The sequence below is a fragment of the Plecotus auritus genome (assembly GCF_963455305.1).
Source record: "Plecotus auritus genome assembly, chromosome: 9".
NCBI classification, from domain to species: domain Eukaryota; kingdom Metazoa; phylum Chordata; class Mammalia; order Chiroptera; family Vespertilionidae; genus Plecotus; species Plecotus auritus.
Genome location: NC_137783.1, coordinates 21,872,050 through 21,886,420, shown reverse-complemented (window position 1 = coordinate 21,886,420; position 14,371 = coordinate 21,872,050). Strand labels below are relative to the sequence as shown.

At 46.9% G+C, this 14,371-nt stretch overlaps 1 protein-coding gene across 2 annotated transcripts in view; it reads right to left on the bottom strand.

Annotated features, from left to right (window-relative positions):
- CRTAC1 (cartilage acidic protein 1) overlaps positions 1-14,371 on the bottom strand; it is a 133,996-nt gene that overhangs the window by 109,807 nt on the left and 9,818 nt on the right. For both annotated transcript variants that reach the window (XM_080687441.1, XM_080687442.1), the window contains exon 2: positions 8,106-8,305. In XM_080687441.1, coding sequence (XP_080543567.1) covers positions 8,106-8,305 — 200 coding nt within the window. The remainder of the gene's footprint in view (positions 1-8,105; positions 8,306-14,371) is intronic.

Sequence of the window (14,371 nt, the reverse complement as noted above, 5' to 3'; positions counted from 1 at the left end):
AAAATTAGATGATGCAAGTAAAACACAAGACATATGTTCTTTTGCCCTCTGTCCCTTTATCACTTTAGTCTGCAAACAGGTACATGAGGGAGTGCATGGTAAAAATCTGAAGTGGGGAAGGTTGGTTTTAGCTTCTTCACATCCTTGCATGTTTTCCTAGATACCTACACCACAAAAGTCACCTCTTCCTCAGAGGGAAAAGTGTCATAACTATAGCATTCTTGAAAGAAAGTGACTCACCAGGTCAGGAGGAGACAGGAAAGAAGGGGTATGTGAGGGAAAATGCAAGAAAGGGAGGCAGGGTCAGATTGGCCACCCAAAGCAGAAGTGATCCACCTGGTCAATATATCCATGTCCTTTACCCATGAGGAACCTGAGAGAATGGATCTGCCCGGCTGGTGTGGCTCAGTGGTTGAGTGTCAACCTGTGAACCAGGAGGTCACGGTTCGATTCCTGGTCAGGGCACATGCCAGGGTTGTAGGCTCAATCCCCAGTTGGGGATGTGCAAGAGGCAGCCCATCAATGATTCCTTCTCATCATTGACGTTTCTATCTCTCTCTCCCTCTCCCTTCCTCTCTGAAATCAATAATATTGAAGTGATTCTGGGAGTGGAAATGGCATGTGCTCTGAAGAGAACTATGAGATGTGCTTTCAGTGGGGCAGGAGGTGGGGGAAAGAAGTGGGAGAAGGCCTATGGGCTATAAGACTATAAGGTGGGGAAGGTCGTCCTATTCTCCAGCCTACCGTGTGCCTGTGCCTTCTTTGGGAGCCTGAAGAGGGACTCAGGGGACAAGGAAGGTCTTCCAGCCAGCCCACGACTTTAAAAAAAATGAGGAGAATAGAGACTTAAAGGAAAACGACTGGAGACAGGGCATGCGTCCACGTTCTGAATGGATGACAAAATCACACTACCAAAAGTAGCTTTGCGTTTTCAGCAGAGGTAATTTTAGTCTTAATTGTATTACTATTTTGGAATGGCTTTTTATAAATACTCTCACTACTTTGTGAAAATCCGTTTTTTAAAATGTTATCTAAAAAAATAATTTAAAACAAACACAAAATCCAAATAAGCCTAAAAAGGTCTCCCTGACCTGGAGAGAGGCCTCTGCCCCCTGTGAGACAGACCTCGTGCCACCTGTCCCTCCGAGGCCATCCTCCTGCTTCTCATCCGATGTGGCTGTGTTTTTCCCATCAAGGGCAGCGAGAGCTTTAAAAGCTCTGAATCACGGTCCCCACCTCCAACCATCCACCGCATCGGGCGTCACACAGTGAGCGGCAGGGTGAATTGATACAGGTGGTCAGCAAGGAATAAAGTGTGACTTTAGGGATTCTTCCCTAAACGTCACATGTTCCTAAGACAGGAGATTGTCATTGGTTAAAAATAATACTTTAGTTGGTGGTTTATTAATCGTAAATATATTCTTTTAAATAATATGCTGTGGGTGGTTTATTTATGTTACTGCTGCGAAGTTATTAAAATAATATTATTAAATTCTCTGAGGTAATGGCTATCACCTCTCTGAAAAATGACACCAAGCACCCAACCTTTCCCTAGTATATTAGTTTCTTATTGCTGCTGTAACAAATTACCCTGGGCTTAGTGGCATAAAACGATACCAATTGATTATTTTACAGTTCTGTGTATTAGAAGGCCAGCCTTGGCTTCACTGTGCTGAGATCCAGGCCTTGTGTTCCAGAGGCTCTAGGCCATAGGAGTAAATCTGTTTCTTTACCTTTTTTCGTTTTTAGAGGTCGCCCACATTCCCTGGCTTGTGGCCCCTTCCTCCACCTTTACAGCCAGGAATGGGGGTTGAGAGTCTTCCTCACATTGCATCACTACGACCTCCTTTTCCGCTTCCCCTTTTGCACTTTAAGGATCCTGAGATTACATTGGCCCCACTGGGCTAATCCAGAATAATCTCCCCATCTCCATCTCAAGGTCCTTAACTTAATTATGTCTGCAAAGCCTCTTTTGCCGTGTAAGGTAACATATTCATTGGTTCTGGGATCAGGACATGGCATCTTTGGAAGCCCAATATTCTGACTACCACACCTTGCTCTGAGCATGCGTGTGTGGCTAGGGTGATCACACAGAGGCCTCAGACCTTTGAGCTGTCTGTGACTTGGGGTGGGGGTGGAATTTTTGTCCATTGCTTATGGTTGCCCAGGGCTGGAGAAAGGGTGGAAAACCAGCCATGCTTTGTTTAGTAACCTTTTTAGAAGTTTTAAGAATGGCTTAAAAAGCCCTGGCTCCTGCTCCAGCTCACATCTTATCAGTATTCAGAATCAGGGTCAGTCCCTGCCTAACCAAGCAGAAGAACTGGCACCTCCCCCGCAACGTCATTCTTCCATGATACCGACAACAATGAATTCTAGGGTTAAAGGTGACTGATTTAAGAAATATATTTTTGCAGAGGAGGCTTTAGAGGAAGTTCTTCTAGCAGTTTAAATTAGAAAGTATTGAAGTTCCTCAATCCAGTTAACAGAAGCAGCTCCTTTTGCAGATATAGAATGGGGTCCTCATCCCTACCCCCTTCTTGACCTATTGGATCTAAATTGATGAAGTTCAGGCCCTGGCACATATGTGGCTATACACACAGTAGGTGCTTGAGCAGCAGTTGAATTCAATAATCCCAAAGCTCACCTTTTATTTCTAGGTTATGACTAAATAGAAAAAGATTAAGACTGGAAAAAATTTGGCCATATGTATTAAGATTTGGAACATACATGTCATTCCCAGCATTTCCACTTATTGGTATTGATCCCAGAGAAATAGTTGCATATGTGTGTAAGCATGGACATACAGCCATGTTTGTAATGGTCACAGATTAGAGACAGTTTAAATGTTACTGGAGGAGGGGTAAAACGAATGTGGTACATTCACACAGAGCAACTTAAAAAAATAAGCCACAGCTATATGTTTGAATCATGGACATATTACACAGTAAAAAAAAGCAAGTTTGGAACGTATGTATAAGTTTGATTCCTCCAAAAATTATTATATATTTTATAAATATATATGTTACATAGAAATTTCTAGAAGTATAAACACCAAACTGAAAACAGTTGTTATTCTGGAAGAGGAAAGGGATAGGCTTAGAATAGGGTTAGTAAAGATAGATTTTAACTTTTATCTATATTGTGTGCATTTTCTTGCAATAGAATATATTTAACTGCTATCAAAATATAAAATATATTTTAAATTAAAAAAGAAAGATAAATTAAATAAAATAATATAACATCTTAAGCTGTAGAAACCGGAGATCAAATCTATTAAAATGTTATATTTCACAAAGCAGCAGTTAGAACTGGAAGTTCAAAACGATTTCTCCTATTTCGTTAGTGTGTGTATATATGTGTATATATACATCTACACTACATATATCTAAATATATTTATATGGATGTTACATCTATCTACTACATACGTACTATATACGTTATATCTATATGTTTTATCTACCTATATATACTTATAATAAAATGTGTAAATGCTGCTTTGGTTAAATCACAGGCAGATATCTTATTCTTTATCATTGTTTTTATTATTTAGCATGGAAAAATACCTCCTATGTAATTATGATTAATCTGGTAATTGAGTACAATTTTTCTTTTAAATAATTCAATTAACTTCAGTAAATTAAAAAAGTTTTCTGACATAGTTGCAAAATTAAGAAAAAAATGAAACACAGCTTTCCAATACGTAGCATCCCTTTAAATGAAATCCTTCCAAGTGTGAAGAATGCATTAAGATTTTTATCAAATGAATGCTCTTTGTGAAAAAAAAAAAAAAGATCTAAATTGTGATTTAAAGTTTACTAACCTCTACAATCTTTCCTGTTGGAGCAAACCTCCTGTTGGAAACTGACAGGATAGGGAGGGTTGGGGGGCACCTCAGACCTCTGGGGATATCCCAGGAAACAAAAGCTGCTCTAAAGGAGTTGTGCAAGGTTGACACCAACAGGAATTCCTTTCCAGACTACAGGAGACTGAAGACTGGGCGTTTAGTTCCACTGAGAAAAGGGGAACCAGTCCTGAAGATCCTCCATGGTCTGTGCATGCGCACATTTCTCTGGGGGTGATCAAACCCTCCCCTGACTCTGCAGGGTGGAGACTGTAAGCAGATTGAAATCACGCACCTGCTGGTCAATAGATAAGCTCTCCACATGCGGTGACACTCGCCCAGCTGAGGTGCAGGGAGCAGAGCTGACCCATTCCCCCCCTCTCTCCCCCGCTGTCCCCACAGAACAAAGGGCGGTCACTCTCTGCTCCTCCCAGAGTCAGATGTATGCACACACTGTCCATCACAATTAACTTAAGAATCAGAAACACAATACAAACTCACCCACTGCATGCTCAGAATCAATGCCATCAATACCCAGAACGAGGAGACCAAAAAAGCAAAACAAAACAAACCTATTCAAAGAGTAAATACTCAAAGCAACAGGGCTTGAATCAGACACACCACAAGGTCAACAAATCCAAGACAAGTTCAAGTGTGGGCACCTTATAAACTGAAGAGCTGGACATTATCCCAGAAGGAAAACGTAAATGCCTTCTGGGGCCAGCGAATGGAAAGGTCTATAAGATAATAGAGAGTGAGCCTCTATTGAGCTGGACTGCAGGTGCCCCAGGTAAAAGCATTCACATTCAATTTTTAAAAATTTCAATCCCTGCTACATGATTCTTAAACAGAGAGTCTATAATCAAACAGAGAAGAAACAGAGTTAAATATGGGTGTAGAGTAGATGAAATAGAATAAAAGTCAGTCAGAAATGCTGCCAAGGAGTGCATAGGGAATGAGAGGCAGGTCAGTGATCCTAGCACCATTATTTGAAAGGATGGTGGCCTCTGGTTTATATGTTCAAAGGCAACAGCAAAACTAAAGTTAAAAGAAATGGCTTACTAAGCTCTACTATGAGGGATTGAGATCAGTCAAATAGAATCTTGACATAAGTAATTGAGCCAGATGACAGAAAGAGCACACATTCTTATGGAGGGCTCTAAATACCTACAGGGAGCCCCCAAAAACTATACACTGAGTGGCCAGATTATTATGATCTCTGAACGCATAATAATCTGGCCACTCAATGTGTGTATGTATGTGTATATATATATCAGAGGCCCGGTGCATGAAATTGTGCATGGGTGGGGTCCGGCCAGCCTGGCCAGGGGGAGGGGACATGGGTGGTTGGCCGGCCTGCCTGCTGGTAGAACTCCTGGTTGAGGGGACAATTTGCATATTAGCCTCTTATTATATAGGATATACACTGAGTGGCCAGATTATTATGCGTTCAGAGATCATAATAATCTGGCCACTCAGTGTAGGTGTGGCCTAATTGGAAGGCAAGGAAGGGGTGAACCGAATGACCTCCGAAGGTCCTGATTTAAATACATCTATATAGTCAACCCATGGTTATCCAGCCCAAAGAGGAAGACAGTGACAAATCATCCTAAGCTGGAGATAATAAAAAGTTATATTTGCCTTTGGAATGTATTTTGGTACTTAAATTAGAACGTGACTTTCCGATGCCCTGAGAACTCACAATGCTTCATAATAGTCACAAAGAAGGCCTGACCTGGGGCTGGGAGGCTGCCCAATTTTGCCATCTTGTCCTCCATGTAACTCTTCTTCTTTGCTGGGGTGAGCAGTATCATCTTCCAGAACACCCAGCAACCCAGGCTTTCTCAGACAGGGGCTGCCCGGATCACTCCGGCCCAGGGAGAAGAGACAGGGTCTTTCCCGGATCTCAGGATGATCCAGGATCAAGACCCAGGATGGTCTAGTTCTGGTTTCCAGAGGATGGGTCCAAAGGGCTACACGACCCACAGTGAGCAGCAAGCTAGACAAAGTTTAGACATCTACTCTAGGCTGATTACAAATGACGGCCTAATTCTCTACCTTAGAGGACACGAAAGCCAATTTCTGGAGAGAAAGAGCAGAAGACTTAGTTGAAAAGGAAGGTGAAACGAATGCCTGGCATTTGGAAAGAAAGAAGCTGCACACGCGGGAGGTGTGGTGGCAGTCCGGTGCTCACCTAAGGCTGGTGGGATGGAGACCCGCGCTCAAAGCCCCCTGTCCAAGGAGAAAGGAGAGCATGCTCACAGTAGTAACTTGTGGGCCCAGGAGGAGGGGACAGATGGTTACCTGCTGTTCTCTGTCCTCTGTCAGGCCCTAGGCTCTACAAGGGGAGGCTGGTGTCACCTAGCAGGAAGCAAGGCCAACCAGAACACCTCGAATGCATCCAAGTCCTTTAACCAGAGACTCTGGCAGAGTGGTACGTGGCTACAGGAGGCAGGACTGGGTCAGGAGCACGTCTCTCTGATTCAGAGAGTGACTGGACAGTCACAGAAACATAGATAAGCTGCTTGGCCTCAACCCTGCTCAGGTCACCTCAGGCCATAAGGGTCATTATAACCTTTTCTATTTTTCCTTTTTCTATCACACCCTGCTCTTCAGTTTTTCCTTCTGAAAGCCCAGACCTGTGCTGATTTAAATGTGGCTGTATAATTAACATGAAATAAAATTTACAATGCAGTTCCTCAGTCACAGCAGCCACATTTCAAGTGCTCAACCACCACTTGTGGCTAGTGGATACCATACTGGACAGTACCAACACAGAACATCTACATCATCGCACGAAGTTCTACTGGACGGTGTGCTAATCCAGACTTTTAGGTCTAGAATGTAGTCCCTTCCACTCTTCACAGGGTAGAAGAAAGTAACAGAAAGAAGAAATACACTTTATAAAGTATTTTTATACAGCATCACGACTGATCTTCACCACTGTCCTGTGTGTAGGCGGGGGATTTCAACATGTTCCAAAGGGCCCATCAGTGGTGGGATATCAGGCTATAAGGCAGGGAAGGTCAGCCTATTCTCCAGCCATACCTTGTGGGAACTACATAGCTAAGTAGTTTGCACAAGGCTCACATATAATTAAAACCATATCATCCAATAGATCTTCCATTTCTAAGGTCAGTGCTTTCTACTGGTCATGCAACTGCCAGTTACTTTGGTCAGTGCTGCCATAAAAGCTCAGGCCTCCCAGAAGAAGGCCGACAGCTCCCTGTAGTGTTTTTTGTTGATTAAGTGATTTTGGAAGTGATAACTAAACTTTGTACAATGTAGTTTAGCAGCTGTTGAGTTGGGGAGCCTTGGGGTTCAAATCCTGACTCGTCTACTTACCACTTACTGGACAGAAGGCATGTCACTCACCATCTTTGAACCCAAATTTCCTTTTCTCTAAATGGGGATGATAGTAACTTATTTTATAGTGTTGTCAGGAAGATTAAATAAGGCAATGCATGTGAAAGGCTCAGCACAGAGCCTGGCACATATTAGTGCTCAGTACATAATAATTATTAATGTAATTGGCAGAATTTACAATGCACTGTCACATGCAATAAGTGGCCTACTGACGGAGGCTTCCGGGCGAGAAGGCATTACAGTCCCCATTCTTACAGATGATCTGAATCTCAGCAAATAAGGGAGTGATCAAAATCATGCAACTAGAAAGCTGTAGATCTAGGGCATGAACTCAAGTTATTTGGACTCCAAATCCTATGCTCTTCTTGCTACACAATGTTGCTTCTCAGGAGAGAAGGGAGCAGTGGGACCAGGGCATGTTTTAGAGGAAGTTTAGCTATCCCTCCTAATCCCATCTTCCTCCTGCCTTCTTTGAAATGGACAATTAATGTTTCCTTAGTGTTATGTAAAATGCTGTGCAAAGGCAGACTGAGCATCCCCATCTCTTAATTGTCGCCATTAAGCCCCTCCTACAGGGATTCTAGAATTCCACTGATAAGGAAGTAACTACACCTGCATAACTAAGGCTATGAAGAGAGAGGACCTTGAAGCAAAGCATTCAAATTTTCTCCCTGGAAAGCGTGGAATGAACACCTTTCTTGGATCTACCCTCCATCCCCCCCACTGCTACAACAAAAGGCAAAGAAGCAGTATACCAGCCTCCGCTGAGCCCAGCTAGGACCTATGAGTGAGGATGTGTGTTGTTGCAAGCCACTGGATTCTGGAGTTGTTACTCGGCCTTATCACAGTAAAAGCTGACCAACGTATCTATCAAACTCAAGGTGGGAGGCACTTACCCTGCCACGACGATCTCAAAGTCCCCGTCATGGTCCACATCCGTGACTGCCACACCATAGTTGAGCTGGGTGGGGTTGCTGTCATAGTCAGGGGGCAGGACCGAATCAGTGACTGCCGTGAACATGGGTTCAGCTCGCGGGGACCCCTCAGTGGGGGGCAGGAACCACAGCAGCAGCAGGAACAGAAACATCCTGAACATCTAAAACCAAAAGTTACAAATGTTACTGAAACAGAGAGTCAAAGCACCCCGGAAACTCTAACCCCTGGTAGACCCAGAAGCGCCTTTCTCCCCTGTTCAGGAAGGGCCTGGCCATTCCTAGACTGCCACTTCTCCACAAGACTGTTCTGACCTCCCTCTTTCACACTGCACCCTGCCCCCATCACGCCTGGCCACCCTTACCCTGCTCTGCCTTTTCTTTTTCCATAGCACCTATCACTGTATAACACACTGTGTAACACATTCATTCATCATGTCTATTATTTGTTGTCTGTCTCCCTCTGCTAGAATGTAAGCGCCACTAGGGCAAGGATCTTTGTCTGTTTTGTTCACTCATGTACCCTAAGCCAAGGACAGCACCTAACACATAATAGGCCCTTCATAGATATTTGTTGAGTGGGTGAATGAAGGAAGGGAGTGTATAGTATAAATACACTGGCCTCTCCCATACTCTGGAAGGAAGATTGGAAGAATGAAGAAAATAACAGCTTCTAAGTGGTCCAGGGGTGGGGTGAGACTCCCATGAGTGTCCAGGTCTAGAACAACAGCGAGGCGTGAAGGGTTATCTTTCTGTGGATCATACCCCAGAGGTAGTCTGGAGGGAACCTGACTTAGCAGGTTTCCCTGGCCAAGGTCCCTCCCTAGACAGCTGGCCATGGCCTCCAGACCAGCAAGGAGGCAGTTAGGGAATGTATCCCAGCAGGACCTGGCGGGCAGCACATCATTCACTTGGAGAAATTAAAGCGTTGCGTGCGTGTTTTATTATAAATTAATTATGTATAATCCACTGTATAATTCATTATTATATCGCTAACATAACTCAGGGTGTTGCCGAGCAGCCTGGGGCCATGGGAGCCTGTGGCACATGCCCAGGAGACAGATGAGAATGGCCAAGGAGTTGGAAGGACTCCACCCCCTCCTCGCTGGCAAGGGAGACACTCAGAACGCTACAGATGGCACCGCCCTGACACTCTGCCCGCAGGCTTCGAATCAGAATCACAGAGTGCTGTTGAAAAGGCTCCGCTGGCACGAGGCCCGCACAGGCTGAGCAGGTCCACTCCCGCAGGCAAGGTGGTGCCTTCCTGCCTTCCGAAGGCAGCAAACCCCTTCCTGACGGAACTTTTCCTGCTGCCTTGTCAGTGCGTCTGGCAGCCGGGAGCAAGGCTGAGTGTGGCTGATGTCTTAATGAAGAGAAGATCTGAAGACTGACTCCCCATTATAGAGACGGATGCTCCTGCCAGCAAATAAGCTTGCTCCAGTTCAGGACTCGGAGATCAACATGAAGGGCGCAGGCACTTCAGAGCTAACATGACTCGGAAGCCTCCTCACCACCTCGTGGGAGAGGCTGGAGAGAGACGGGGGCAGGGTTCCAGCAGCAGGGCAGAAGCGGACCTCGGTGAGCCTTCGTGGGAAGGAGGTTCCTGGAGTGTCCTCAGACGACGCATGTTGATGTTGCACGATCAGAGTGAGGTCAGTTCAAATTACAGAAACGTCTGAACAAGACAGCATCTTCTACCGGGCTGGCTAATTACCAAAGGCAAACGCGTCGCTAGGAGAGTTTGCAACTCGGCAGGAAGTTTGGTTGGATAAAGGAAACTCATAATTGGATTAATGAGCAGCTGGAGGGGTCGGAAATGAGAAGCTAAAGAGTATTTACTAACCAGTGCAGACACGCTGAAATGTAGTGAGGATCTGAAGGTCACTCGGCTTTTCAAGGTCTGACCTCTATTGTAGGGATGGCAAAAGCGTTTCAACTTGAGATCCAAATCCAATTGATTGGCAATGGCTTGAAAGGGCCCTGTGGTCAGCTTACAGCATTTGCAATGGGCATGAAAGAGGAAAGTGGCATCAGGTAGGCCTTCCGGAAGCTAGTTCGTTCCTTCCGGGCACCACACCTGCAATTTGGGTCACTGCCCCCAGGGAGGCAGGCCCTGTTAGGGTGACACCGGTAACTGTTAGAAATTTTCTACTGAAGGCCACGAGGGCGAGAACCATGATCCAGCCTCTTGATTTTTACCTTGTCTGTGAAAAGTAGAACTCTTAATTAAAGGAGCCGTATGAAAGAAGTAACTACTCCTATCCATTTCTAGAAAAATAACCGAAAGCAAGATAAAAAAGAAATACTGCACCCATGGGCTGACCCCTATTTTGCTTGTTGACCTTGAGCAAGCCACAGTCTCACTGGGTCCCAGCTTTCTTCTCTAAAATGAAAGTTTGGGACTAGATCTCTAAAGTTCCTTTTCAGCTCTAAAATTCTATCATGGATTAAAGGACAGAAAAAGAAAAGCCAGCCTTCATCGGTTTTTCTCCCCAGTTTCTTCTGTAAACTTCAGACCAACCTGTGGGTTTTCCCTTTCCGAGCATATTAGACATATTTTGAATTCAATGGCTTTTCAGTAGTTCCCTCATGGGGCCACGGTCAGAGAGGAACCAACCACCATTGGTATGGAACCTGAAGTCACCTGTCCTGGGCAGAGCATGCATGGCCTCCCCCGGCGGGGCTCGGTGAGAGTCGGCAGGGAGGGCATACACTGTGCATTTCCATCCTCTGCCCTGTCAGAGGCACCCGATGCACCCACCAGGGCTGCTCCGTGCTGGCTAGTTAGAAGGTAAGCCATGGGCCTGCGCTGATGGTGGATCAGGAAACAGTGATGGTGGGGAAACTTAGGAAAAGGTCTGTAAATATCCACCCTATGCTTTCAGGGCTAAGATGAAGGAACTCATTGAAATGCAACTCAACGTCCTGGCTGCTCAGAACGGTCCCCACACCCGCATCAGGGAGTTTGTTAAAATGCTGAATCTTGGGCCTCACCCCAGACCTACTAAGTCAGAATATGCGTTTTAATAAGATTTCAGGTGATTCAAATGCAACTTGCCGTACAGTTATTTAAAAACTGTTCTTTGCTTAAAGCAATGCTTCTCAAATTGTAACATGCTTACAAATCACCAGAGGGTCTTGGTAAAATGCAAATGTTTTATTTTTACATTTATGAAAGCCGGGGACAGTGAAACCAGGAAGGGCTTAGGATAGCGGCAGGAGAGGGCCTCGGTGCTGCTCTGCTTTGGCCCCCCGGGAAGAGTTATGGGAAAGAATGAGCGTAGGCGGGACTGCTTTGGCTCACTGGGAAGTCAGGGAAAAGGGGGTCTTGGAGACAGGTTCAGGGGGTCAGCCTGGGACGAGCTGCCACTGCCCATTGCTCCCCTGGTTGCAAGTCCCATGGGGACCCTTAGAGTTTAGGAGATGCATGCCTGAGAGGGCGTGGGCGTACTCTTGGGAGGAAGAGCACCAGTAAAATGCAAATTCTGACTTGGTAGGTCTGGGGTAGGGCCTGAGATTCTGCATTCTAGCAAGCTGCCAGGCGATGCCCAGGCTGCTGGTCTGCAGGCTTCACTCGCAGCAGCAAGGCTAGACCAATGGTTCTATACCCGAGCTGCCCAACAGAATCACCTGGGGCGTATTTAGAAATATGCTGCTGCCCAGGTCCTTCAGACTTAATTAGGTGGGTGGGGAGTGTGTGGGGGGGATGGGGGGTCTGAGTGCTGCCTATTTTTAGAAACTTCCTAGATGATGTTGATGGGCAGCCTAGGGCTGAGAACCACTGCCCCAGACTCACGGTCCCCAGATGGGAGTATAAGTTGCAATCTGATTTGAAGTGAAAAATGTTTCTGCTACTAAAATTCATCACCAGCTTGTTGAAGTATATGAAGAAAATCTATTTAGCTAGAGAGCGTCCAAGGAGGAGGCAGAATAGGGAGTTTGGGGAAGAAAGCAGAACAGGATGGTGCTGCCTAAGGCAGCACGGCAGTGGGCACCCCGAGTAACCTCTCATTTTACACAGCTGGCTCGGGGAACCTCCTCTCACATCCCTGTGAACATCGGCGTCTTTTGGAAGAAAGGTTAAAAATAGAATTAAAAAGTAGGTTGGACTGAACTTTGTTTTCTTGAATGCATGTGTGTCAAGCACCTGCATCAGAGCGCGGTGAGTGGTGCTCGCAGGCACCAGCGTAGTAAGGAGCGTACGTGTACGGGGAGGACATCCAGGGCAGAGCAGCCTGCAGGGGGCGAGGCTACACATCCGGAGCGTGGACACAGGGGTGCAGGGCCAGCGTGCCAGCGCCCCAGTAAGGAAAGTGGTCTGCTCCTGCAGGGAAGATGGGGGAGAGGGCAAAGAGGGGTCTCCACAAAAGCAAGAGATGGTAGGACTTGTACTTCAGGCAGTGAGAAGAACTGCTTTGTAGTAATAATTTCTTAAAAATGCTCTCTTAGCAAACTTCTTGAACATGCCTCAGTGGGGTGAAGAGAGAAAAAATAAAACCCAAAGCCTGGAGTCAGGGACCTAAGTTTGGATCTTAACTCCACCATTAACTCTCTGGTGACCCTGGGTATGGTCCTTAATCGTTTTGATCTTCACTGTCCTTATCTGTAACACGGGAACCCTCTGATGTACCAAGGGTCCTAGGGTTAAGTGAGCTCGCGAAGGCCTCAGGGGGGGCCAGGCAAGACGGCGTGCCTCCTCTCCGTCCACAGATTGTGCTGAGGTTAGAGAGCCTTTAGACACTGGCTGTGGGTCACATGCAGCCAAACTCAGTTTTCTGTGGCCTCAGGACTTTCCTGAATTGGGTCTGAAAACTGGTAACCAAGCAACCTAGATCTCTGATGTGGGGCCAGGCAGCTGTGGGGAGAGGCTTCCAGGGCAATTTCCAGGGCAAGCAGTTATTTAGCAATTATCGAAAGAGCCAAGGACACCACCTTGAGCTCTCACAAAGGCAGCAGCCCTGAATGCTTCAGATACTGGGAATGGGCAGGGGGCGCAGAGCCTTCCAGACGCTGCAGGAGGGCAGGGGCTCTTGGGAGAGAGGCAGCTGCAGGAGCAGCCCACCCTGCACGTGCTGGCCTCCAGATCTGCATAGAGACCCACAAAGGAATGCCCAGAATGAAGGCATCGCAGGAGAGGAGCTAAGCGAAGCAGCCCTGGCTCATTCGCTCACAGCTCACTTCCTGTGGATCCTTGATGAGCCGGGATTGTGCTCAGCAGCACGGGGGGCACAGGGAGAAAGCTAGCCAACGTGGGCAATACAGGGTGAGGGGTGCTGTGGAGGAGAGAGCACGGATATCTAAATTAGCTGGGAGAGGCTTCCTCGAGGTAGGGGTATAGCTAACCCTCAAAGGATACTCAGAAGTTAGCTGGACAGGAGAGGCAGGCGGAGGAGAGGAGAAGGAAGAGAAGACAGGGAACAGACTCCTCAAAGGTCTGAGGAGCCAGCTGTCACCCCAACCTGCCCTTCCAGCTCTGCCTATTTAAAGGCCCTGATTCCTGGGATGAGAGTGAGGGGGAAGCATTCATTTCCCACTCCTCGGGTTTCCATCCAGAGGAACTTCCATTAGACCAGAGCAGTGGTTCTCAACCGAGGGTGATTTTGCTCCCCCTCCCTACCAACCCCAAACATCTGTCAATATCTAGAGACATTTCTGGTTGTCACAGCCAGGGAAAGGGGGGTGCCACTGGCATCTAGTGGGTAGAGGCCAGGGATGCTGCCAAACATCCTACAATGCACAGGACAGCCCCACAACGAAGGATTATCCAGCCCAAAATGTCAAGAATGCCAAGATTGAGAGACCTGGATTAGTACAACATTCTGGCCTCCTTCCTTTCCTTCCACCCTCCTCCCCAGGGCAGGAGCAGGGACTCATCAGATTGGCCAGTGTGGAAGAAGTGGGCATGAAGAGCCCTTTCTGCACCTGCCTCCCTGCAGACCGCTCTCTGCCATGTACTGAGCTGGGCCAGGCAGGGTCAGCCCCGCCCCCACCCACCAGGAGCATTGCTGCTGGAGGTGCAGGCCCAGCAGCAGGCCCCATGGACCCCACTCCAGAGCCTGGCCTTCCAAACAGCTGTATCTGTAATGATGCATTTTAATCTCCATCTGCCCGAGCCCCTCTTCTCTCCTCCCTTCTCCCGCCCCTTTCTCTCTCTCCATTGATCCTGGTTCTGAAGGGAAGAGGGATGCTATTCCCTGGGCCCCTTCAAATCCCAACACTGCCACTCAGGT